At 45.7% G+C, this 25,745-nt stretch overlaps 2 protein-coding genes across 5 annotated transcripts in view; one reads left to right on the top strand and one right to left on the bottom strand.

The window, feature by feature from the left end:
- slc25a26 (solute carrier family 25 member 26) overlaps nt 1–5,064 on the top strand; it is a 54,980-nt gene extending 49,916 nt beyond the window's left edge. For all 3 annotated transcript variants that reach the window (XM_080892614.1, XM_080892615.1, XM_080892613.1), the window contains one exon: nt 1,008–5,064. In XM_080892614.1, the coding sequence (XP_080748740.1) occupies nt 1,008–1,104 (97 nt within the window). In that variant the 3' untranslated portion in view covers nt 1,105–5,064. The remainder of the gene's footprint in view (nt 1–1,007) is intronic.
- The window catches only part of lrig1 (leucine-rich repeats and immunoglobulin-like domains 1), a 37,332-nt gene continuing 14,993 nt past the window's right edge, over nt 3,407–25,745 (bottom strand). Inside the window, exons 4-18 of one of the 2 annotated variants that reach the window (XM_080892612.1) lie at nt 18,694–18,831; nt 18,327–18,470; nt 17,234–17,377; nt 16,642–16,785; nt 14,857–15,000; nt 12,655–12,735; nt 11,003–11,074; nt 10,749–10,820; nt 10,459–10,622; nt 9,811–10,167; nt 8,843–9,124; nt 7,119–7,553; nt 6,847–6,981; nt 6,333–6,617; nt 3,407–5,872 (exon numbers count right to left, since the gene is read on the bottom strand). In XM_080892612.1, the coding sequence (XP_080748738.1) occupies nt 5,679–5,872; nt 6,333–6,617; nt 6,847–6,981; nt 7,119–7,553; nt 8,843–9,124; nt 9,811–10,167; nt 10,459–10,622; nt 10,749–10,820; nt 11,003–11,074; nt 12,655–12,735; nt 14,857–15,000; nt 16,642–16,785; nt 17,234–17,377; nt 18,327–18,470; nt 18,694–18,831 (2,791 nt within the window). In that variant the 3' untranslated portion in view covers nt 3,407–5,678. Of the gene's footprint in view, nt 5,876–6,332; nt 6,618–6,846; nt 6,982–7,118; nt 7,554–8,842; nt 9,125–9,810; nt 10,168–10,458; nt 10,623–10,748; nt 10,821–11,002; nt 11,075–12,654; nt 12,736–14,856; nt 15,001–16,641; nt 16,786–17,233; nt 17,378–18,326; nt 18,471–18,693; nt 18,832–25,745 lie in introns of both variants that reach the window. The other variant, XM_080892611.1, reaches the window with a different exon arrangement.

The following is a 25,745-nucleotide window of genomic DNA, read 5'->3' as shown; positions in this document are numbered from 1 at the left end:
AGGCAAATGCACTGCGAGAAAGTCAGACAGAGTGAAGCGGGGGGGGGGGGGGAAATAAATGGAGAGACGGACACAAAAAGCCGGATGAACTGACAGGACCGAGTGAGCACGTGTCTTAGAAGTGCATGACGCAGCACGAATAGGAGTCAGAGGAGAAATCCCCAAACAAGTGAGCCAGCTGAGGGGGACGTCGCTGAGCGGAGAGACAGAGAAATGGATGGATGGACAGCAGAGAGACATGTGCAGATGTCATCTGGCCATCAGTCACATAGAGAGAGAGTAGAGAGAGCGAGAAGGAGGTAGGTGGGGGGAGTGAGAGCTCCAGAGAGGACTTGGGTGGAGGCTTGAAGCCTAATCCCAAAAACAGCTGTGTGTAGCAGGAGGTGGGGGGTATCTTGGGAGACTCTTATGGCCCATCACATCCTTTGACCACCACCAATGTTAGCAGCTCCTCGTTGAGCCTCGGTCGCTGTAACACGGGCCCCAGCCTTTGCTCTTTGTGAAAGTGGCTCACTAACATGGCCTCATGTTTGAGGCGCTCTCATCGACCCCTCTGCACCCAAACACCATGCAGAGCTGGACACGAGACGCTCCGGGCCCCTCCTTTCACAGCGCTTTTTCATGGCAGTCATTTAAGCTGCAGCACACTTTTATGAGAGCTGATCACACGTCTGAGTGTAAGAAAATCTAGTCCTTCCTCTAACCACGCCCTTGAAATACGGATGAAGTGTGCTGCACAAAACGCCAAGTGTTCTCTTTTTTAAAAAACATACTCTAGCTCACAAACAGGGTGTCACGAACAAGGCAATCTTACGTTGTTAGACAGTAAGCGAACATTAGTGGACTGACATTTTGCTCTTTATATTGAGGACTCCATTCATCCTGCACAGAAGCGCTGTAGATAGTCTTGTAGCGTCTCAAATGCATTACTGTACCGCAATTTTGACAAATGCTGCAAAGATATCTTTTTTTTAAGAAGCACATGTTGCTCTCTCCCCTTTCTCCAGTCTGTTTGCTGGCAGCATACCGAGGATGACCTTCATCAGCGTGGGCGGTTTCATCTTCCTCGGAGCCTATGAGAAGGTCCGCCGCACTTTGCTATAGCAGCACGACCTGTGACTGTCCTGAGTCCTGACCTGATGGAGAGAACCAGAACAGCAGGGAAATCGTCTCTGGAAATGGAGGATCCAGCATCCTGCTGAGTCCTTTGAAATGAGGCAGAGAGGAGACGCTCACGGGGATGACTGCATTACCGAGTGCCACATTCATACTTATTGATTAGGCACTCAAAACACCACAGAATTTTTTGAAATGAAGCAACACTGTATCACCTAGGACAACGCAGTCATTGTAGTCAGCAGTGACTGGGACCATTTATGTTTCACGTGTTTGTGAGAGAATGAGTTATGTGATTAAAAACGGTCTTTGTATCTTTCGAGTGAGGTTTGGGGCTTTCTTTGACTCTCTGGAACTCTGCATAGTTTAATGGTCATTTTAGCGTTTTCTCCTCTCTATTGGACTAAGCCACCTGCTTTAAAGACCCACCAGAGAGACACAGCACTATCTCACCATTGTTACAATCCTGCTGCAGCAAAGCTGACCTCATCCACATGCAAAAGCCTTTTTTTTTGTCCTTTTTTTCTTGTAGAATCCCAGAACAGTAGAAGCCTTTTATTAACAAAATCACGCACTTTGTCATCTCCGGCTCTTCAGATCTTTTATTTATGAATAGATCAGATTTTTGATTCGGCCACTGCTTAAGCATTTTGCTGTCTCTCTTATAGGTTTGTGTAAGGCTTTTTTTTTTTAAACCTTTTGTTGACCTCCTTCACTAGTATCAGTGTCTCTTTGGAACTCAAATGAAGTTCGACTGAACAGCAACCAAACACTCCAGATCTGTTATCTGCTTATTTTGTAAAGAGAGAAAGAAGGAATGGGCTTCATGGGCTAGAAACCTGCTTATAAACCAGTTGACTTGTTGAGTTTCTGAAAACGGGGTAGTTTGCATAAAAAATGGCTGCTTCTCTGAAATTTTGCACTTGCTTAACATCCCCATGTTTTGATGTCAAGTGCTGCACATTAGCGGTGCTGATAGGCAGTTATAGAAAGCCATGCTAGCTTTTCCTCTTATGGCAGTTGTATGTTGTGGGACGCTCTGAGCAACTGCATTCTCCACAATGTACAAACATTCAAGTCAAACAGAATTAGAGTAAGTGATCGACCTGATTAGAAGTCATGAAACTGGTAAACATGCTGATTTTGGCTATGTAAATCACTTGTGCTCTGATACACTCACTGAAGGGATCAGCACACCAGATTTCACAAAGAAGCTTCATTTTCTGCTCTTTCATTTAAGCAGATGGTTTTGATTTTGTTTGCTGAGGTTGTGTGATATCAGCGGTCCAGTCCCACAGCTGAACCGATCTGCATGACTGGATCAAGCAGAGGTAAGGCCGTGCACATTTTTACTCCGGCTTTGATCTTGTTTATTGGAGCAGCGGTTTCCAACTCCTGGACCACAGAAGTGTTGCGCGACCCAGCCACGAGGACGAGATATAAGAAAAGTTTGGAAATGAATGAGAGAATCTCTGAGTTTAATTTAAATTGTTGCGTGATGTGATTTCCAGTGTGGCCTTTTTAAATTTTACAAGTATTCATGCACCCCCTCCCTGCTCCTCAGGCTTTTAAAAGAAGAGGACAACTTAATAAAAAATGCTCCAATACATCTTATTGAAGGATTATTTAGCTGGCATATGGAAGAACAGTTAGGTATCAGTGTGTTTTCAGTGAATTAGCTCCTCTCATCTGTCAGCAGCCGGTCTGGAAGGTAAAACTGCACGAGAAGACAAATGTCCTCACAGGTGGGACTGTTTGTCATGCTGCTTGTCACTAGGCTGTAGCACAACAATGGTCGGAGTGTGATTGGTGGAGGCCGCGGCCAGGGGCACGTCAATCATCTGGTGACAAACGTCCATCTGGAATGCACATCCTGACCTTCAGTCAGACTCGACTCAATAGCAAATATTTTTAACAGCCCGCAGAAGGAAAAAAACAAAGCCTGCTGTCTTTGCAGCTCCAAGGAGCCAAGAGACATTCCTGGTTGGAAGATTAGCTTTCTCTCTCTGTGTGTGTGTGTGTGTGTGTGTGTGTGTGTGTGTGTGTGTGTGTGTGTGTGCGCGCGTGTGCGTGCGTGCGTGCGTGGCTACTTGACTACTTTGAAGATCAAGGACTGGATTTCATGTCTTTGTGCATGCTCCATTTGAATTGATGGCTTCTCCATAACCGCTGTGACAGGAGAGCAGCGTTAAATGCTAACTCAGCTGTTTGTGATATTGTCGAAACATCCTCCCTATGTGTGTGCTTTTTTTTTTTATATGAGCAAGAAAACAGGCCCAACACTTGTAATAATAGCAAAATGGGATTTTTATTAGACACTTCAATGCCATGTTAGACACTTCACTGTTTTAACTTTGACATTGGGACAACGGTTTCAGACAGTCTGCATCAATAAATTACTCAGGATATGAACTGCACCCTCGCTCCTTCGAGTCCCTTTTACCTACTACACGGGGGTTGCTTTCCCAAAGCCCAAAAAACAAAGAAGAGGAGGAAAAAAAAAAAACATACTCTCTGATTGGTCTTGCTGGTAAAAATCACCTCAGTAAGTGCTATCAGGTGTAACCAGAGGAGCATGTCCTCCAGCTTACCTTGATAAGGCCACTGGTGTATTCATGTTGAATGGTACCAAAGCATTCAGGGACTGTGACAGTTCAACCCCCAAAGTTTGGTTACGGCACTTTTCACAAGCCTCCCTAACTGTTCACAGGAGTGAGCTGCACCTTTATCCACCTCAGGCATGAATCGTTATTACTGAACTGCAGTGATTCAGGTGGAGTACTGGCCATCTTTTGCTCCCAAATGCACCACCCCGTACCCCAGCTTCCCCCCCGGATGTCGACCCATATTACAGCAGTAACTGAATGACACAACATCACAATGCATCTTTTGCTAATTCCATAGCATTCAGATTTTATTATTAAAAAGAAGAGAAAAAAAACAGTTGGGCAGCCGGCCAATTAAACATCCAAAAATTGCAGCTTCGGTTATGAATGTGGGCCGTAACTCATGACAGGTGTCACGCAGTTGCACTGAGAGATTATTACTGGCTTTTGCAGCTTCCAAGCAACAGCTGTTAGCTGTTAGCAGCCACATGTGGTTGCAGAATTGTACCAAAGTCACTTTCTGGGACAAATAAAAAAAAAATCGAACTTAAAGAGGACCTATTATGCTTATTGCAGATCTCTCTCTCTCTCTAGATCGATTGATCTAATTTTGTAAAAAATTATTGGCATTGACTTGAGCAGCTTTGCACGATTCACAGTTCAAAACAATTATTTAGGTTTGTACACTGGGCCTAAGTGCAGCCCCCTCAAATCATCCTCTGGCAAACAGAGTGTCTGAACAGCAGGTGGGTGAAAACCGAGCAGTCTGAAGCCTGAGCTTTGGGCTCACAGGGATTACTTCTACATGCACTGACCTCGTTATGTGAAAACTTTGGCTATGTTTAATACGAGCATCCAACACTGTAACAGTTTCCACGTACATCTGCATATGAAAAGGAAATACCAAAAAGCATAATAAGTCCTCTTTAAAACACGTGAAGCATTCATCCCAACCCGATGAGAGCGGCTTTGCAGTAAACGTGTAGTGTTGTGAAACAGGTGGAAGAGCCTTAAGGGTACAGTATGTACTGTTGACTTTAGTGCGTCGAGATATGCGGAACGTCTCCTCAGAGAGGAGGCTACTGCATTCCTGCCGGTGGATCGTGTACACACAGTCTGCATGTTTGTGAAGTGAAGAAAAAAGTGCTTTAACTGATATCCCACCACTCGCACCAACATCTAACGTACCTAAATAATCAGCATCCGAGCTCTTCCTTCATACAAAAACGGTGGTGCGAGCTGTTTCCGTAAGGCCATAGCTGGCAAAAAAAAAAAAAAAAAAAAGGTAAAACATTCAAGTGCGATCAAGTGTTTTGTTTGCGATAAAAAGTGTACCAGGATCTCTCACAGAAACAGTCTCTGGATATATGCTATTACAACTTGAGTTTTCTTTGATCATGCAATAAGGCACTGCAGCTGAATGTTGGTAAAAGCTGAAAAAAGGCTGTTTTTTTTTTCTTGTTGTAAGAAAAATAAAAATACCATCACTCCTTTCTTTGCCATGCACATATATTTAAACACTCTTTTTTGTAAAAGTTATATAATATATAAGAAAACTCTTATGTACAGTCAAAAAAAAGTCCAAAAGGCATATTTCTCTTTTTAGTCCCCCTGCACATACATATTGTACAAGATTCCCCACATTTACATGCTTCAAATGCAAGTCACATTTTTTTCTTCTTTTTTTTTTCCTCTTTTTTGCAGCTAAAATTTTTATTTTTATTTTTTTTAGCGGCCACCTCCCAAAGGAAGGTTTTTAACTATGTACAGCTGATACGCTCAGATGGGACGCCCCCCACACAAGCTCCGCCTTCAAACTCCGGATGCCCATCCCCCCTCCTCCGTCAGTTCAGATGCAGGAGGCTCGGGACCGTTTGCCTCGATATGAGGTAGCAGGTTATTTCCCAGTGCAAGAAAAAAAATTATTGTATATATCGGTCCACATTTTTGGGGCTGCTAGTCACTGGCTCTCCTTAGAGAGGCGCTCTCATTCTGAGAGGCTCTGAGGGCGTGTCCATTGGACAGCAGAGTCTGCCTGAGCTCAGGCTCGCAGTCCGTGTCGATGTGTCCGTGGCTCGTCACGCTGGCCAGCTTCACCGGCTTGTGGAAGGAGTCTTCCTGCGATGTCTTGGTCTGTCCCGCTTTGCTCACTGCTGAAACAGAGAAGGAACAGGCGGGGTCAGTGACGTGGCACGCACAAAGACAAATATGTGCTCAGCTTTGGAAGAAAGCGAGTCAGTGGAATGTGTGTGTAGAGCTGTGTGGAGGTGAGAATTGGTATTCAAAGGCCAATACCACTGCTATATAACTAAAGGAGCTGAAGCCCAGAACAGGCCTGGGCGTGCATCGTCAGGAGGGAGATACATATCCTGAGGGGCTCTGGGCATGTAACTATGATACAGTGTCAGATGCTGGTAGGAGACAATCCATCAAAGATCACATTCAAAGGCACTTGCAGAAAGAAGACTCCAGAATGGCTGATAGCTTCTCATGGCATCACCTGATAAAACTGTTATTCCATCAGGGCAGTGTGGAGCTTTAAGAAGAGTAGTGGATTTATGGGATAAGGCTGGATAAGTACAGTTAAACTCACTACACTAATCACCGTACCTTTTCTATCGTGTTGGTTCAGTGTTGTATTATGGTTTTTTGGAAACACTGATCCTTCAGAGTTCTTTCGGATCCTGCTGGGGGTCCCATTGCAGAGTGGGGTTGTGTGTGACCCAGTGTCGTGCTGCTCCCCGGGGTAACAGTAAGAGTAGGGTGGTGGAATAAGCTGCTGTTGGTACTCCATGCCTGCAGCAGGACCAAACCCGTGTGCCAGGTAGTTGGGATCTTTGGAGTAGCTGTTGCCATTCTCCATACAATCTGTGCACAGCACTGTGCTGTCGAAACCTGCGGGCAGCCACGGGGAAACAAATAAATGATTTGGAGGCAGAAAGTCAACAAATGCATGTCAAAATTGTGCTGAGGGCGTCTCCTGTGATTATTTTTGACACTGAGCAGGTCTTTACAGCTTTACAGCAGCGCTCGTCTCATCATTACGTGACCCACCAGGGGACGTGGGAGAAACTGCCGGGGAGAGCGCAAACATTTGGAAGCAGAGAGCGAACTTTAGCGGTACCTGTGGTGTCTACAACGTGTCCGTTGGGCTGAGGGCCACCGCCGGTCTCCACACGGATGCACATGTCCTGCCGCTCGGACAGAGTCCCCTGGGAGGAGAGGTAGCTGGATACATCTGGGTGAACGATCGTCTCATCTGGGAGAGAGAAAAGAGGCAGACATCAGAGCCAGAACTGTGGGCTGCATGAAGTTTTAGTGGTTTCTTCATTTTTAGATTAAATGTGTTTTTAACTTACAAATTAAAAAAGCAAAAAGAAGTCATTCTGAGCTCACCTGTGTTGGTCACGCTGCACTCCTCGCTCTTCTTCCTCGTCTGATAGATGATACACACCCACACCAGCGATGTCACCACAATACTCGTAACCACAGCGATGACGATGATCCCTATAGTAACGGTGCTCGGGCCTGTCGGCGTGGCGCAAGCGTTCCTGCGCTCAGTCACCACCAGCTGGCTGTGGGCGCGCTCTGTGCCCAGAGTGTTGGACATGAGGCAGGTGTAGCGCCCGGCGTCCTTCAGCAAGGCGGAGCCGATGACAAGCAGCTGGTTTCCCGGCGTGAAGTGGTGTCTGTCGGAGGGGCGCAGCGGTTGGTCGTTGTGCAGCCAGGTGATGCGCGGGGGCGGGCTGCCGAGAGCTTTGCACTGCAGCGCCACCGTCTCCCCGACAGTAATGCTGCGGTCCTCCAGGTCCTGAGCCAGGTGGGGCGTTTCTGTGGAAAAGTGGGGTGATGAGTTTCCTCATAAAAAGAGCCCAAGGATTTCTAGAACTACGGTTTTGGTGGTTCTACGGTTTTCTTTAGCACCTTTCTGTTCACTGTATTGATGACAGACTACCGGATTGTGGTGATTCAGCTGGACAGCCTGAGCACAAACGGACATGTCCAGCCACTGAAAGCCTATCCGTCTTCTAAGACTGATATTTATTACTCAAACACAATGCTGATAAAGTCCGAAGTTTCCTGAAACTTAAAAGCTTTTTGATTGGAGCACAAACATTTCCTCTGGGGCAGGATCCTCTTCAGAGGACCTGTCTGTTTCCTTGCCAGCTTCACATTTCAGTGAATGAAGCACACTGGACTGAGCGATGGTGTGCGTGTTAAGGGTGGCCTCTCCTCTCAGAGTGAGCACTTCCCTTCACAGTGGGATGTACACAGATTAAGACATCTCACTTAACCCACTTCAGTTGTGTTCTCGTCTATCAATATTTTCGTCCTCCTTCTCCCTGTTTCTCTTTCTGCCCTCCCTCTTATTTTCTCTAAATCCCTTTTAACTACCTCCTCCCCCTACATATGCGCACTCACACTCCACCGCTGCAGTTCTTCTTTGGCTCCCATTTTTCTTCCCCCACCACTTTCTTTCAGTTAGGGGCCCCTTGACTACACACTACCCCTCCTTCTCCGTCACTTAAACTCAAACATTAGAAATTCAGAGTGGTTCTACGGTATCTTGTTTCAGTATTTTGTAGTGCTTTGTAGATTAAAACTTGACAACATGCAAATGTTATGCTAAAGCAGTGTTTTAAATGTTTGCGGGTATGTTACAGATTAATTTAAAAGGTCAATTAAAAATGTATAAGTAAAAATATATCCCATCTGTATACAACAGTGGGTTGTTTTGCTCAGTTCAAAGACAAAGGACAATGATGATCTATGTGCTGAGATGGTTATAAGAGAGAAGCTCTGTTCTGTTTAACAGTGTAAAACAGCCAATAAACTGGGAGCACTGAGGCCTGCAGTGAAGCAGCCATGACTGTCCCTCACAGAGAGTGTGTGTGTGTGTGTGTGTGTGTGTGTGTGTGTGTGTGTGTGTGTGTGTGTGTGTGTGTGTGTGTGTGTGGTGTAAATGCCTAACAAACTCCCCTCTGTGATCCCCCTCGATCCCCTCCTTTGACCCCTAACTGTGACCTCTGACCCCTGACCTGCAGCAAGGCCACAGCTGGCGAGAAAGCAAAATATAAAGATTCTCATTCTGCTTCGGACTGACCAAACCCAGCTCTTACCCAGTACGGTGAGGGTGGCGTTAGCAGAGACGGTGCCAGCTGTGTTTTTGGCAGTGCAGCTGTACACGCCCATGTCCACCGGCTTGACGTCCGTGATGAAGAAGACGTCGTCGTCGGGCATGACGTGCATCCGGCGGTCGCGGGCGGCGGGGAAATCCGTGCCGCCGTCCTTCTGCCAGGCGATCTGAGGTGCCGGGTGACCCTCTGCAGCACACTCCAGCCTGGCGGTGTGGCCAGTTCGGATGGTGCTGTCCCTGGGAGTCTTGATGAAGGATGGAAGAACTACGGATGGAAAAATTCCTTCAGTATTAGCAGATCAAAACAATATGACCTTTATATATTGTAGGAAGGTTGACAATCCACTTCATAGTTTGAGTAATTTCCTCATTTACAAACATATAGGCAGTCTACCCGAGCAGGATGTAGAACTGCAACAGCAGTTGTAAAGGATTACAGAGCTGCTCATTCATTTTCCCAGCTGCTGCTGACATTCAAATCAAGAAACTTTCAGTTAGAAAAGCAGGAAACCTTTATTTATACATGAGTAAGCCAAAGCAACAACCAGGTAAATAACTGCCAAAATGCTAAATTCAGTTTGACAGGATCTGCTGTGAGCGAGCACTTGGCTACAGCAAGGGTTAAGAGGTCTGATGGAGGCTTTTTCACACTGCTTTTCTGCAGTTGGACAGTATTTATTCAGAGTTTGGTTCCCTGCCAGAGCGCAGAATAGATCAAGCCTGTCAGCGATGACATGCAGCTAAATCAATTTGTTCCAAATATCAGCCTAGAGGAGAGGACGCTCAAGAGAGTGAGAGAGAGGAAGGGGACTTTATTGTAGCGAAAGACAAACTCACTGTGGGCCCTATAATTTTGAAATTCAGTTGAATAATATAAACAGCTGAAACAATTCGTCTGTTTTAATAAATGAATAAAAGTGACCCAAAGAAGCTATTAACGACGTAACATACCATTGACGATGAGTCTGGCCTTGCTCGAGTAGGTGGAGCCAAAGTGGTTGGTGATGATGCACTGGTAACGACCCTCGTGGGCAAAAGTGACGTGGCGCAGGTGGAGAATCGTAGTGTACTCCATCACGCCTCCTCCTCCTGCGCCCGGCAGATCTGGTGTCGCGGCCTGGTGGTGAGCACGCACGTGGGCGTAGTTCTCCATCTCAGCGTTACGAAGGAGCTCCTGGTCCTTGCGCCAGGCAAAGGTCATGGGGGAGGAGCTGCTGCTGGCAGCTGTACAGGTGAGACGAACGTCACTGCCGAGGACTGTCATTGTGGTTTCCGGCTGTACGGTGATCTGAGGCTTGGGGAGGTCGTCTAAAAAAAGGCAGCGGGTGAAATAAAGTGTGTTTAAAAAGCGTGAGGATATTATCACAAGCGTTGCTCAGCAGGTGTCTGAATGTAAAAAGGGAAAATAAAAACTGACATCATGTTGCTGGAGAGTTTATCACAGAACTAAACAAAAACACTACCCAAATACATGCAAATGTGTCAATAACAGGACAGCGGAGCCCATGTATGTGGCCCATCTGTGCCTTGAACGCCTCCTACTCATCACAAAGCAATGACACAGCCATGTAACCAGAGAACACACACACACACACTCACCACACACAAAGCTGCTGGGCGGAACCTCAAAGACGCTCTTTCCCTTCAGACTTTCCGGGTGGGCGCAGGTGGCATTGATACCGACCTGCAAACCACGTGCCACCAACCAGTCGGGCAACCAGTGGAGCTGGCAGTCACACAGCAAGCTGTTGCTTTGAATGAGACTGGAGGAGAGGGAACAGACAAGCATATGTCACGTGCACTGTACCCTTTTCTGTATTTGTGAGTGAGTTGCTGCAGGCAGGTTCTGTAAGCACACTCAGAACCAGAAAGATCCGTGTTAAACTCACAGGCTTTTGAGGTTCCTCATCTTAGTGAAGGCGTCGGGCTGGATGGAGCGAATAGCGTTCTCCCCCAAGTTCCTGTTGAAATATTAAATACTGTTTCATCAAGTGTGAACAGATTAGTGTTACCCACACCGATATCATTCTCTTTCACCACGACGCTAGCAGCCTCCCCCTGCCAACTACTTTTACAAAACCCACACCCCCTTACACTCCACCCCCTCTTTCCCCTCTTCCGCTCTCTCTCCTGGGATACTCACAGGTGTTCCAGGGTATCCAAGCCAGAGAAGGCCTTCTTGGCCACGGATTTGATCTTGTTTCCAAACAGAGTCCTGCCGTTTCCAAACACGAGGGGTGTCAATATATGAAGAAGGGGGGAGAGGAAGAGGGAGGAGGGAACATTTTGGGGAAAGGGGATGAGAAGAGAGAACAAAACAGAGAGAGAAGCACAATTAGCCGGTTTGAATCTGATAAGATTGACGGGGGGGGGGGTTATTGGAAACCTGAACTGTGTGGAGATTAGCCAAGAGGAAGGGTAAAGGGGATGGAACAGGGATGTGGAGGTGGGCGGGGGCACCTGGGCTCTGTGCTGCTCTTCAAAGACCACTTTTATCTTTATTAGAATCTAAAAGCCCCCCCGCGAACAGGACATACGTGTAATCATTTCAGTGTCTGTCAAGCCCAAAGTCTAGCTGCTCTGATTTGGGGTCTTAATCCCCTTCCTTCATCCCGCCACTGCCACCTCTTCATACCCGTCGTAGCCTTTGGATCGCAGGAAGAGGAGACATGGCTGGCTGGCTCACAAAGAAGAGCCCAGTGTTCAAACTTGTCCACATGTACACAAACAAATGGCAGTCTTGTCACACAGATAACGGTATAATTTTTTGTTTTTAAAGGAATTCAATGAAGCTGTCACATGCACTTGTAACTGAATCAAATCCAAAAATCATCTTTTGAACAGTAAGATCCACTTCCATCCCATGTGGCGGCATTCCCACGCAGCTTTTTAAAAACAGTTTTAAAATGGGAACTCTGTGTGTGTAATGGACACTTTGATGTAAGATTCTCTCTCTTGTTTTTCCCATGGCTCGCTTTGCCAGCGTTGGGATGCATCAGGCAGCTTCCGACAACGGCGTGACAAAAGGGGCAGGGTCAGAGGGCGGGGCTCATGAGGCGTTTGATGTTTGATGACTGAATGCGGCCCTCAATTTCACCCTCTCTCAGCTCTTAACAACAGAGACTGGGAATGAGGGGATGAGAGGGAGTGCGGCTATGGAGGAGAAATAGTCCTTCGCCTATTGGGGAGCGAACCCCTGCCAGCTCAAAGAAAAGCCCTTTCTCTCCCCTCTTTCTCTCATTCTTTCTTTCAGCGGTGCTCACACTGGGAACCATCTTGGCTGGACATCATCTTTTCATCCTGTGGGTTGATGATTGCTGCTCATTGCCAGAAACTTCACGCCTCTGTAATTTCTAAGCTTACTAACTTTTGATATTGAACTTTATACAAGGTGTTTGAAAGCACCGATGAGTAATTAAAAACATGACTCATTTTTCCAGCCATTATCAGCAAAGAGAACCCAGTTTGCCCATAAAGCTTACAATCAAATCACAAGATGAACGCTAGAATGAACTGAAGAGAAAGTGGCCTCTATAGGATGAGGAGAAAAAAAACTAATAAACTAAATAAAGAGGGGACCTTTAAATTGTTGCTCAGTGTGAGCATGTTTTTTTCAAAGTAAAGTGTGGGGTCATGATAGTGTCTCAAAGTTCTAAACAAACTTAAACTGGAGTGGCTTTGGGATGCAAGAAAAGGAGGCGGCTCCCTTCGCTTTCTCTATTTTTGTTTTCTGAAGAGAGCAGAGAGACAGTGGCAGGCCAGGGCTGAGGGATGAAAAGGAGGGGAGACACTCACAGCTTGATGAGGCTGTCCAATCCAGAGAAGGCCCCGTTGGTGTCCTCTATTGTGCCTGAGATGTCGTTATGGTCCAGCTCCCTGTGGAGAATGAGAGAAAAGAGGAGGATAAGAACGGCGGAAGGCGGTTGAGGAGAGGAACAGGGATTGGTCCTGGCAGCGCTGAAGCGCTTCACAGCCCTGGCAGAAGCTGCTCTTGGAAGTCACGGGTTACCCCCTTCGCCCCCGCTGCACCTGGCTTAAAGAGCCCCTCTCCCGCTCTGCTCTGCCAACCAAGCATATTCTTTCCTTAGAGGGGTGGAGAAGGAGTGTGCGTGTGAAAACGTGTGCATGCGCGCTGGTGTGTTGAGGCAAACCCTAGTGCAGGGAAACATGTATAATTCATGATGGCGTAGAGGGACTGGCAAGAACACAATGCCAGAAGCCAGACAGTTCGGACTGCAAGTCCGATGCTGGCAGGTACGGTGCAGCCAAGAGTGCCGACGGGGTTAGCAGCCAAGCTTAGTCATGGCCAGACAAAGACAGAAGAGATTGAGTGAACGAAAGTTGGGGGTTTCCGAACACTTGCTGAATGCTTCTGCTTGAGAGCTACCTCTTTCAGTGAAGTCATAGCTGCAGAGGGGCCACCGCTCCGCCCTGCTGCATGGTGATCAAAAAGAACAAGCGGCAGAGTCTGAGAACTTCTCCAAGCCATTAAAAAGAAAAAAAAAAAGACTTTCCTCAAACTTGAGAAAGGGCCTTCGGGGTTAATGGTCAGCCCCACCCCTCCGCCCCCACCACAATAGCCACCTCCACTCCTCCTCCCATTTGCTTTCCAAGCATCTCTTATCCCCTTTTGGTTCTTTTCACTTTGCGCTGACGACTGTGTCTGTTTGACTGGACTGGAGCTGCCAATTTCCTATTCTTTCTGGCTGGGTGGATGTTAAAGGCTATTGCCTTGTTAAAGCAAGGGCAGCGGCGGGGGCTGCAGAGTAGAGGAGCGAGCGAGAGAGAGAGAGTGAGGGAGAGATGGGGGCACGGAGAGGGGGGCCCCGATGAGCCAACGACCCCCGTGGCCGAATTAGAGGGCAGGCTGGCTTGTTTGGAGCTTTCACACCCCGTTTCAGGCTCCAGCCCCATGCCAGCGCAACCAGCCACTCCGGCCCAATTAAAGCTCCCCTGGCTCCTTTTCAGGGCCCAGCCTATGCACGTCCTCCCCACTGCTGATTAGATTAGGCCTGCCTCAAAGACACCGAGCAGAAGGAGTACAAGAGAGGAGGAAAAAATTCCAAAATTAAGACAGAGATTATATGTATTGTGGGATATCGTTAGGAGATGACAGAACACACTTAGAATAACAGAGGGGAAGAAATGGGCATTAAGAGGGCTTTGAAAGTGTGCAGCCAAATGAAACAAAGCGGTTAATTAAAGACAAGAAAGAAAAACATGAGAAGGGCTGAGATATGGCAGTGAAAGCTCCCTGTTCCACCCTCTGTAGCTAGTTATCTGGCATCCAGCGTGCCAGCAGAGGGAGAAGCCTTATGTGCCTTGGCTTCTGACCCTGCTGTCAGAGAGCCTTTCTAGCAAGCTCTGGTATTACTCTCATCTCTGGCTCTCTTGTGAACAGCTCAGCCAAGAAGACCTTGGTTAGGGACCAAGACCCCCAAGTCTTTCTGCTGGATTTATCCACCGGCTTTCTCCCTGTGGTTCTCCCCTTTTCTTTCTTTGGGCTTTTTGTACACATGGTGGATCAGGGAAAGGAAAAAAAAAATCCTCTATCTTCATTCATGGCTTCAAAAAAGCCAGGAAGGATCTCAAGGGAGCCGAGTGACACAGAACCCTTTTAGATCCAAGATTGCTGGGTGTTTGGAGACAAAACAAACGCCCCAGACAAAACTGAAGAAACAAAGTGAAAAAAGGCACTAAAAAAGTAAGAAGTTGCTACAGAAACCATGACAATAGACACCTTGTAAAAGACATGAATACAAATGACAGTAAACCCTCACTGAAAGCCAACAGCTCCCTCTTTCCTATGTCAAACGAAGGGACTTCATGAGATTAACTATCAAATGTCACCCAGGCAAAAAACAAAATTAAGCATCTCAATTTTCACTGCTCCCAAGTGGCACGTCTTAACCTTATGGTCAGCAGGGGCATAATGTGTGAGTTAGGGGTCTGTTTAGGGCTTGGTAATGGTGGTTGGGGGTGGGCTGGTGTACTTACAGGATGCGTAAAGCCTTGAGGCCTCTGAAGGCTCCCTCGTTGATGTGGCTGATAGAGTTGTGGCCCAGACGGAGGGTGTGGAGATCCCCGAGCACTGCCAGACTCCCTTCATCCAGACGAGTTAAGTTGTTGTAAGACAAATTCCTGGAGAGAGAAAGAAATAGAGACAGAAGAAGAGGAGAGACAGAGAGAAAGTGAGGGAAAAAAACAGAACAGACAGAGAGAAATATTCTGTGTGAGGTCTGGAAGGTTGGCAGACCACTGAGACCGCTCACGACATCATTATACTTCAGTTTCAAAGCCCATTCGATGACCATTTGCCAGTTTATGATGCGTTTTTCCATTGTACGGTTTTCCACACCGCATGATGTTAACGGAGAATGGATTTAGCAGAAGTCAGAGCTTAAATGAGCTTCGCATCGTCTGACAGGAAAGAAAAGAAATTCTGGGTTGGGACTCAGCATGTCTACAACCTCCGTTTATAAGACTACTTAAGCGTGTGGTAAACCCCAGGGGAATAAACTGCTACTCGTGTCCTGGAACCCTCAAAATGTTGCTCATATTCACATCCAGCCTCTAAATCTTTTCTTTTTTATTAAAAGGCCTGAGGAACATACTAATGGGGTGTCGACACTGCATGGGTTTCCAAGGGATTTCCCCTGTTTTAGGAATTCAGAGAGATGGTTTACTTGCAATCTTAAAAAGAAAAGGAAAAAAAAGAAAAGAAATGAAACTACAGCTTGAAGAGACTTCTAAGAATGTTTCTTCTTTTCGTGGTTTTTATGGCAAATCCTGATTACCACTGATAATAAATCTTACAACGGTATCTTTCAAACAGTGCTCAAAGGCAGTATTATGCATTTTATTGCCCTCTCTGTCTGTCTCAGGTTTGCTTGACTAGTCATGTGTGCAGAGATTCTCCCTGATGACCAGTTCAGCCCGGCGAATCGGGAATGCAATAACAAGGCTTCTCATAAAGACGAGTCACTCACTTCTATCAGCCGTGAGGGTCATCAAAACGCAGATAATAAAATCATATAACTGGTGAAAAGGTGTGGTGCTGGGAGAAACGTGTGCTGGGAGCGTACAGGAAGCGGCGCTGAGATACCCAGAGCAAACTAGCGCGATCACCATCTACCACTTTATCCATTCTGACTGTTACACATAAACAAACATAGGCGCCACAGATAGCCCCGGCTACCTCGTAGTTAGCAACGCCTCAGCTGAGCGAAGCACTTTAAAGCGGCATTACGACAGTCGTGTCAACAGTGCAGGAAAGACTCTCAGATAATAACTCGGCAGACAAAGGCAGTGAAGGTGATCCTTCAGTGTAATTACCACAACATCCAGCGGAGGATTTACACGCCGGTTTGCCGCAGGTTTACACACGGAGCACAAAAACTCATGTCGAAGCGCTCGAGTGCTGTTGAGCCCAGCTCTAATTATGGGATAAACAGGCTTAATCCTAAGAATAGTGTAAGCGTACTGAGTGTTAAAACAAAATGTCGTTTAACCCTGAAAGGGAGATGGTGATGATGATATGGGTGGCAGGTCAAAAGAGTTGGGCTCTCGAGGCTTTAAGAATCCACATTTAGTGTTAGTGGAAACTTTAAGAGCTAGCATTTAAACCTTTATTTTAAAAAATGCAAACTGCACTGATATATACGCTTTTTGTCGTTACCAAGCTGAGTTTTTCGGATATTTAACCACTCTCCGGTGAAACGTTTTAGCGGTACATCTGGCAAGAGAGTGTGCGTTCGGGCTAATTTGAATGCTGGTACTTACAGCTCCCTTAGCTTCTGGCAGAACTTCCACCCATCAGGATTGATGCGTGCTATGGAGTTGTTACTGAGGAACAGCTGCTGCAGGGAAGTCAGTCCGTAAAGCGAGCCACTGTTCACCTCCGTCAGGCTGTTGTAGTCCAGGTGCCTGCATGACACAGAGATACTGCAGTGAGTATCTGTTGATCTCACAACACTTCACCACATTACTGTGACATAAATTACAATGCAATTTGTGAGCATTACTCTGTTATTTTGCGTGTAATTTAAGTGATTATGTAAAAGTTCTGGGTGGAGGGGGGAAAAGTGTAATTGTGAGAAAGTTCCAGTAAGGGTACAAAAAGATCTTTTTTAGTCAGTGAGTATTCCTGTAATGGCAGTAAATGAGTGCAAATAGGATTAGCCAATCAGATAGTGCTCGCTCCAAACTAACTGCAGCACCCAAATTCTTTAAATTAGATTTTTTTTTTTCCAACTATTCGGATTTGTCCTCTGCTGTGCAGGAGAACTTGTGAAAGTAAAACAAAACCAGTCGGATAATAGTTTTAAATAAATGATTCTCTTTGGTATGATTAAAGGTCATGTTTAGTACGTACAGGACTTTCATCTTAGCCAGGTCAAAGAAGGCTCCGTCAGTCAGTTTGCCGATGCTGTTTCTTTGTAGTTTGAGCACCTCCAGGCTGGATAAACCCTGGAAGGTTAGACCCTCCACTTGGCGTATACGGTTCCTGTTCAGCTCACTGAAAGGTGGTAGGACAAAACAGATAACTGTAAACAGAAGACCATTTTAAAGAGAAGCAGCAGAAAAAACATCTTCCCCTTGTTTTGCCCTTATTCAGCAAAGGCATTTATCAAGCATTGGTGGTGGTATGGGGCCAGGGTTGTACACTACATGTGTTATTACCCCTTGAATTAAGACAGAGTGAGATGATTAAAAACTTTACTCATTTTCTCTTTGTATAAAAAGCCTGAGGTGCCTGTGGATGTAACAATGAATCTGTACAGCCGCTGTGTGCGTGTGTGTGTGTGTGTGTGTGCGTGCGTGTGTGTAGGCTGTAAAAGCCTTCAGCTTTTTCAAAGATAAACATTCACAAAGCTTCTTTTGTGTCTCATGTGCATCACCTCTAGCATGTGGTGATACAGTGTCACTGGGGCCCCATGTCCAACAAAAGGCACCTGGGGAAACTACTGGAGCCACAATGGAGAGAGACTCCCATTACGCGAGTCCCTTTGCTCTCCAGAATGGAGGCGTTGAGCTACAAATGGGTCTACCTCACCGTTATGCTAGAGGGAAGTTTGACGAAGATAAAGGAGCATGGTGTGGGGACTAAACTAACCACTTTGGGGGATATGGAAGAAGGCAATAAATCACCAATAATATGGCTCTGGTGTTTACCTAGTCAGGTCTTATCCATCCCTAGTGGTACAGCTCACACTAACAGCACTCTAAATGTTAAACACACACACAGCTCAATCAGCAGACACTAGAAGCTCCTTCTCAGGGAAAAGGCTCATCTCTGTGTAGTTTCCAAACACTACAATTGGGAAAGGCGCTCGGTTTTCAGCCTAAATATGATATGACAACAGCGTAATGTTTTTGCAGGGTGAACTGTTTTGACAGATCAAAGCTCAAGCTTGTCAGCACACTAGCCTACATTGTTAAAACTGATCAAATCCAGTGGCACTCACAGCTGGGTGAGCCTCGGGAGCTGGAAGGCTTTCACGGGGATCTGGCTGATGCGGTTTCGGCTCAGTCGTAGAACCTGTAGGGTTTCGCCCAAATGGTCCAGAGCGCCGAGCTCCAACACATTGATCTTGTTGTTACTGAGGTACCTGAACAAAGGGAAGCCACAGTGAGGTTTGTTAGAAATCTTATATTTGGAAAACATGTTATTTTGCATGTGCATGTCCATTAACATCACTTAATATTAGTTACAGAACTAAAGTTTCCTCATATAATAAATAACATATTTATCTTTATTAATTTATTTAATTTTGTTTTAATTAAATAGCTGGTGCATGACGTGCCACAGGAATCCTCTGAGATGCTACTTACAGATCTCGGATATGGAGGCCTGCAGGGAAGCACTGTCCTCGCAGCTCAGTAATGTCATTATTGCTCAGGTCCAGGGTTTCCACAGAAAGCAGCTCCCCAGTCCGCCTGCCATCAATACTGCGAATCTTATTATGATGTCTGAAAAATAAAGAACACAAACAGAAGACATAAGGTGTGGTCCTCACTGTTACCTAAACTTTGTGTACTCTTCCCATCAGGGAAGCCACTCCAATCCCACTGGCTTCTGTAAGCCCATTCGGGAAGAGAGAGTGAGAGAATGACAACACACAGAACAAAGTGGTCTTCATCCACCACAAAATGTAGTACTTTAAGTGCTTCCAAAAAGAGGCTGGTCTTCTTTAAACAACTCCCAAGGACAAAAAAACAGCCACAAAATCTGTCTGATGGATGGGGCCTCAGTGATGAACCAGAGCCACTTGAAGGAAAATCTTGGTATGCTGTGAAATGGGGAGAGGAGTTACTTTAAAGGTCCTAATGAACCCAGGGAGTTTTCACACAAGGAAACCTCGATCTCCGCCGAGCTTTGTCAGTGGGTGCTAGCCTGGTATAGCCAGAAGCCTGAAAGGAGACTGAATTTCCTCTCAGGCTGTCCTGTTTAGAGCTCTTGTTCAGAAATGAGGGTGACTCTCTTTACCCTATTCTGACCTCCTCCACATCTGTGCTCTTTGAGAGTAACGAAATTTCTATTCTCTGTATGTCCTGTACATGTGGCAGAATTGACAAATAAAGTTGACTTGACTTGACTTTATTTTGTGGAGCAGACGTGTTCCACACAGAGAGGTTGAGAAAGACAGTGATATAATAAAGAGTGAGATAGACTGATGGAGTGTGATATTTGACATTTATCCGTGTTGCAACCAAAGTGGTGTGTGTGTGTGTGTGTGTGTGTGTGTGTGTGTGTGTGTGTGTGTGTGTGTGTGTGTGTGTGTGTGTGTGTGTGTGGAGACTGAAGGCCTGTGTAATCTGAGTGTACATGAAAGCTTTTGCTGGATGACACGTTTGACACATGACTAGGTGCTAACTAGGGTCAGGGGATCCATTTAGTACCACATCCATTGTTTTTACAAAACTAAAACAAAACATTTAAAAAGATAGGAAACACGACAGAGTAACACAAAAAGGCAGAGCAATAAGCAAACTGCCACTTCATCATCTGACATGTACCACTCAAGGGAGATCTTTGCTACATGACGGAGGCTTTTTTTTTTAGCTTTCACAAGCAACGTGTTTGACATCACCTTGTAAGGCAAAACCATTTGATGCTTCTAACTAGTTAATCACAACTTCCCAAGAGCCTTTTTCCAGCAAATGACACCAACTTCTTTTTTCTCTTGAATTTAAACAAAGCTGTCTGGAGTGCCACAAAACTACAGTTCCTCTCATGGCTCCAAAAGTAGTCCTGCTGCATCATAATGCTAATCGCTGAACGTCTATCATGAAATTAATATAGCTGGAAGCTAATTCCCCTCCTTCGTCAGGTACTGTCTGTAAAGCTGCATCTCTCCTAATTCCAGTCACAGTACTGGATTTTGGTGCTTTTTGGAGCATCTTAATGTAATTCTCTGGTAGACGATGCAACCTGTTGTAAGGTACAGGGTTCATACGCCTTTTTCAGGGTCAAATTCAAGCACCCGTACGAACCCTGAAGGTACAGCGATAGGCAGCACGGATATAGGTCTGAAAAATGAAGCCAATCGTCTGATCAGGGAGGGGGCAAGACTTTCCCGATAAGTTGTTAGGCTAAGTCACTCATTCCAGGAAATAATGAATGAAATATTAAGTTAGAATGGCCACAATTAAACAAAACGGTTTTTCAGAAAGGAGCACATCTCATGTATGGTTTCAAAACAGCAAACTAGCAATGAAAAACAACAACAACAACAAAACCCCACTTAAGGCTTCACACTAGCTGACAGTAGCTGATAGCTTAGCATTGCACCTTCTGGTCTAAAATAGTGTTCTTTCACATCACATTCTTCATAATGCTAAGGTTAATCGTTCAAAAATCCACAGTGGCTTTTAAACACAGTCTATGATCCAAACCTAAGAGTACTGTCACGTGGCCTGCCTCATTCAGATTTACTGTAGATTCTTTCCAAATCTGATAATACACACTATCACCATGTCGAACCAATTCGGTTAATAAAAGGTCACGGTCTTCTTGGAAGTTAGGCAGCTTATTACTTATCAAACATCAGGGACAGAGAGATTTTAACCAAATCACGTGCAGCATCTTTAAATCAATTCACTTGACCTTTTAAGAGTTTGATAGTGTTATATTTAAAAGGGCAGTGCGTGTGCGTGCTTCACGGAAAGTGTGAGGTGGCAGGTGCTCTACCAGTCAAACTCATCAAAACAAGGTCAATCCCTCCTCTTTTTCTAGCCTGCAGCCAGCAGATGAACACACACACACAGTCATTTATTGGTGTATGGGATGTAGGAGGGTTCAAACCACAGTGGCCCACCTGAATAAACAGTGGCAGAAATGGTTAAGGATGAGCACACATGCGCAAACACACAACACAAATAACAAACGCACACATGGGCCAGAGCAACAGACAGTGGCAACAGTGAGCAATAAGAGCAAGAAAGGGATGGAAAGAAAGAAGGAAGGAAGCAAAGGGGTGAGGAGAAAATGAGGGGGGATTATGGGGTGAGGCGAGGTCAACAGCTGGTGACCTTCACTGTGGAAAAACAGATCAGTCTCAAACTGGTGGGAGAGGCTGAACCCCCCCCCCCGTTCCTCCTCCACCGCTCCAATCAAACTTTCCCCTCCCACAGCCAGAGCCCAGCTGCACCGTGTGAGAGACGGATAAAGCCTCGGCGCTCATCGTGTTTGAAGTCTGCACATACAATAGTAGCGATCATGAAAACTGATTATCATACGGCTAGTGACATTTCTGATAAAGAGGAGCTCGGTTCACCCGTGCTCCCTTTGATGTCCAGGAGTTCCTTATTCGCTTTGATTCCACTTAATTCCAAATTTCATTACACTGCCCCATCGACCATCTGATTATCATGAGCCCGGCTCATTTTGACACGTCTTTTGATGTATGGAAAGTGCATTTGTTGGGGGGGATACACTAGCGTGCCCATTCTCCTGTTTCCAGTGCCATCTCTGAAGTCGATTGTTTGGCCCGTCTCTTTCCGTTTGAAGTCCACTGTCAGGACAAAGGGAGAATTATTTGAAAATTAGATCATCCAGTGGGCCATACATATTCTATCCCAAGCTGTGTTAAAGAGCCCCTCTGAAGCAGGCGATGAGCACAATAGGAAAGTTTGTGCTGCTCTGCTGTCGCTTTGACACTCTGATTTTAAAACATTTACTTGCTTCTGGTTTGCTTGTCATCCTGCTGTGGCTTTCTGGGAGCCTGCAGGACATCAGCAGGCTCGCCAACTGTATTGTGGAACTGTGGGTGCCTGGCATATGGCCTTTGTATTTAGTATTTAGTATTTATTTATTTATTGTCATTGTCAAGAACAATGAAATTGCGTTTGGGGCTTCCATACAACCCAAAAAAAAGAAGAAAATAATAAATACCCCTTAAAACCCAAGTGTACATATTTAACCCAGTGTGACTCCAATGCAATAAGACAATCCTTAGCAATAATGTTCGTAGAAATTCAGACAAAGACCTGAGAAACATGACAAAATACAACAATGCAACCCATTCAATATTATTGTACTGTGAGATATGATATCAGATATGATAGTTATCTATTTAAGAAAGAGGAGGGGGAAGAGAATAAAGATATGATGCACCAATGCAGACCAGTTCATTGCTATTAAGAAGTTGGATATGGTTATTGTCCGTGAGAGGGGGGCAGAGAGTTCAGGAGCCTCACAGCCTGTGGATACAGGCTGTTGGCCAGTCTGGATGTTCTGGCCTGTATAGACCTGTACCTTCTCCCTGAGGGCAGCAGATGGAAAAGGTGGCGCGCAGGGTGATGTTGGTCCCGCAGGATACTGTGCACCCTCCTCAGACAGCGAGTGGGGAAGATATTACTGATCTCTGGCAGACTTGTTCCAATAATTCTGCCAGCTTCTTTCACCACCCGCTGGAGTGCTTGCTGATCGGCCTTGGTGCAGCTGGGGAACCACACTAGAAATCCATACTTCAGAACGCTGCTGATGGCACAGTTGTAGAAGTTCAACATCAGAGATCTGGGAATGTGTGCGCTCCGCAGTCTCCTCAGGTAGTAGAGGCGCTGTTGGGCCTTCCGTACAACTGAGGTGATATGGTTGCCCCAGGACAGGTCCTCGGTCACAGTTACCCCCAAGAATTTAAAACTGCTCACCCTCTCCACCGCCTCACTGCCAATGAAGAGAGGCAGATGGTTGTTATGACCCCTCTTCCGGAAATCTACAATGATCTCCTTGGTCTTTTTGGTGTTTAAGACCAAGTTATTGTCGTGGCACCATGACTCTAGTTGTTGCACCTCTGTCCTATAGTTTGTCTCATCATTGTTGGATATAAGTCCGAGCACTGTAGTGTCATCTGCAAACTTAACAATGAGATTGGACGCGCAGGAGGAAATACAGTCATGGGTGAAGAGAGTGTATAGCAGAGGGCTCAGAACACACCCCTGAGGGGCACCGGTGTTGACCACAAGGGTGGAAGAGGTGTTCTTACCCACTCTGACACTCTGTCTACGGTTAGTGAGGAAGTCCACAATCCAGTTGCACAGAGAGGAGTTAAGTCCCAGTTGGTGGAGTTTGGGACGGAGTTTGTATGGCCGGATGGTATTAAAAGCCGAGCTGTAGTCTACAAAGAGGAGCCGTGCATAGGTGTTCCTGTGTTCCAAGTGCTTCAGTAATGTGTGCAGCACTGTGGCGATCGCATCCTCGGTTGACCGGTTCTCCCTGTATGCAAACTGGTGAGAGTCCAGGGATGGTGGAAAAGCAGCTCTGATGTGTTTAATGACCAGTCTCTCCAGGCATTTGGCGGGAATGGGGGTGAGTGCCACAGGTCTGAAATCGTTCAGACATGTGACATTTGACTGTTTTGGGATGATTTAACAGAAAGTTTGACATGCTCAGATGACTTAATAGTAATTCATGTCTTTTATGTGATGATTGATGGACATCTAATCAAATTGAAAGTGACCACAAGTTTCGACCACCCCGCCATGCTTGTCTGTACCCGATCAAAAAGTGCAGCAAAAAACAGAGCTCGCAGACATGTACGGAAAGGATGAAAGCACCAAAGGGAGAGTGCTACAAGAGGCACCAAAAAGGCCAAAAATTTGAGTCTGAGTCATTTCTCAATCAAACAAAACATTGAGAACAAAAGCAACTCATCTGCCCACTCGTCTCTTTTTAGCATTCCTATTATTTCCGTTGAAGCCAGGCTGATGTACTTGTTTTTCATTTTGTATATTGCACACCCACATGAATCAGTCAGCAGTTTCGTTCTTCACCTTCCAGTGAAGGTGAATAATGAATGTACAAAAAAAAACAACCCACAAGTGTTCATTTTTGCAATTATTGTTCTTCATTTGGCAGAAATTTATAATGCCAAAAATCCTAGGAGCTAGGGCTGGGCGATATGACCCAAAATTCATATCTCGATATTTTTTAGCTGGATGGCGATATACGGTATATATCTCGGTATTTTTTTAAAGCCATAAGGTAAGAACAAAAAGAGAGTTCTTAGTCAAAGCTGTGTCCCAGATGTCACACAGGCACTTATTAACATACAGCGTAGATGTACATGAAGAAATTACTCAAAAATAAATTATCAGCATTTATTAAATAATAATTCTCCATAAATAAAAGAAAGCAATGTTGTTTTTGTGCATAACAAAAAGCTCACAATTGTGCAGTCAAAATGTAAACTAAAAGACGATGAGCATAATAACAAAGACAGACAGATTTCACAGCTGCTCTATTCCCAAGTTCTACTGCGTGGCTGGCAGCCTTGAGTTTGAAATCCTCTTTGGCTACGTCCACACGTACACGGGTATTTTTGAAAACTGAGATTTTCCATTTTTGTTTTAAAAAATAATCCCGTCCACACGTAAACGCAAAAATGAAGGAAAACGCTGCTAGGAACATGCCAAAGCAACAGGTGGCGATATATTCCTAACCGTGTAGAAATGTTGGCCAATCAGAAGTCTAGAAGCCTCGGTGGGAGATAGTAAACAAAGATGGCGCATAGAAGCAGAACCGAGTCCTATGTGTGGAGGGACAGTGACTGTGTGTGTGTGTATGTGTAAGCATTTAAACACTGCAGAGAGTAAAATTAACAGTAACAGTCTCCCCCATTGTAGAAATTCATTTCACCGAAACAATAACATGGCGCACAGTCTGACATCAAAAAAGGCGCACACCTTTGACGCTGCGTTTTCTCCGTTTTCCTCGTCCACATGTAAATGCAAAAACTGAGTTTTCGAAAATATCCACCCTGGCAGGCGTTTTTAAAAATCTCGGTTTTCAGTGACCGAAAACGCTGTTTACATGTGGACGAAAGGTGCAAACGCATAGAAAAATCTCCGTTTTCAAAAATACCCAGGTACGTGTGGACATAGCCTTTGCAACCATGTCTCTTAACAGGTGCCATTTATGGCCCTTATACACACACAATACGGTAATATTACGTTGAAGCACAGTACGTGCACTCAGCGAGGCTCCAGACTACGGTAGCCGTAATGCTCCGACAATCCATCAAGCGGTGCAGCTCCATAGCTTACCAAAGTCGTACTAAAACATTTTTTGACAGATTGCTGAGCGCCGTGTACCACATAAAATTGGTTCGCGGTCATCAAGCACAACCAGAATTCATACATAAGGCGCACTATCGATTTTTGAGAAAATGAAAGGATTTTAGGTCGTTAGCGCGGTTAGCTCGCTAACACGTTGACGCCGTCCAGCCCCACGCACGGGGCGATCCGCGGTAACTCGTTAATGGAGATTTGCCGTGTTCATCTTGTCGTTGCCTGCAGGTGAAGCTATGGGGGAGGGAAGTTGTGTTCAGTGAAGGAGAGGCGAGGCTGAGTAACGTTGCGTAGAGACAAAAGTGGACGAAAGA

Source organism: Rhamphochromis sp. 'chilingali', assembly GCF_963969265.1.
Source record: "Rhamphochromis sp. 'chilingali' genome assembly, chromosome: 9".
Classification (NCBI taxonomy): Eukaryota; Metazoa; Chordata; class Actinopteri; order Cichliformes; family Cichlidae; genus Rhamphochromis; species Rhamphochromis sp. 'chilingali'.
The sequence above is the reverse complement of the archived record's forward strand: the minus strand, read 5'-3'. Positions and strand labels throughout refer to the sequence as shown.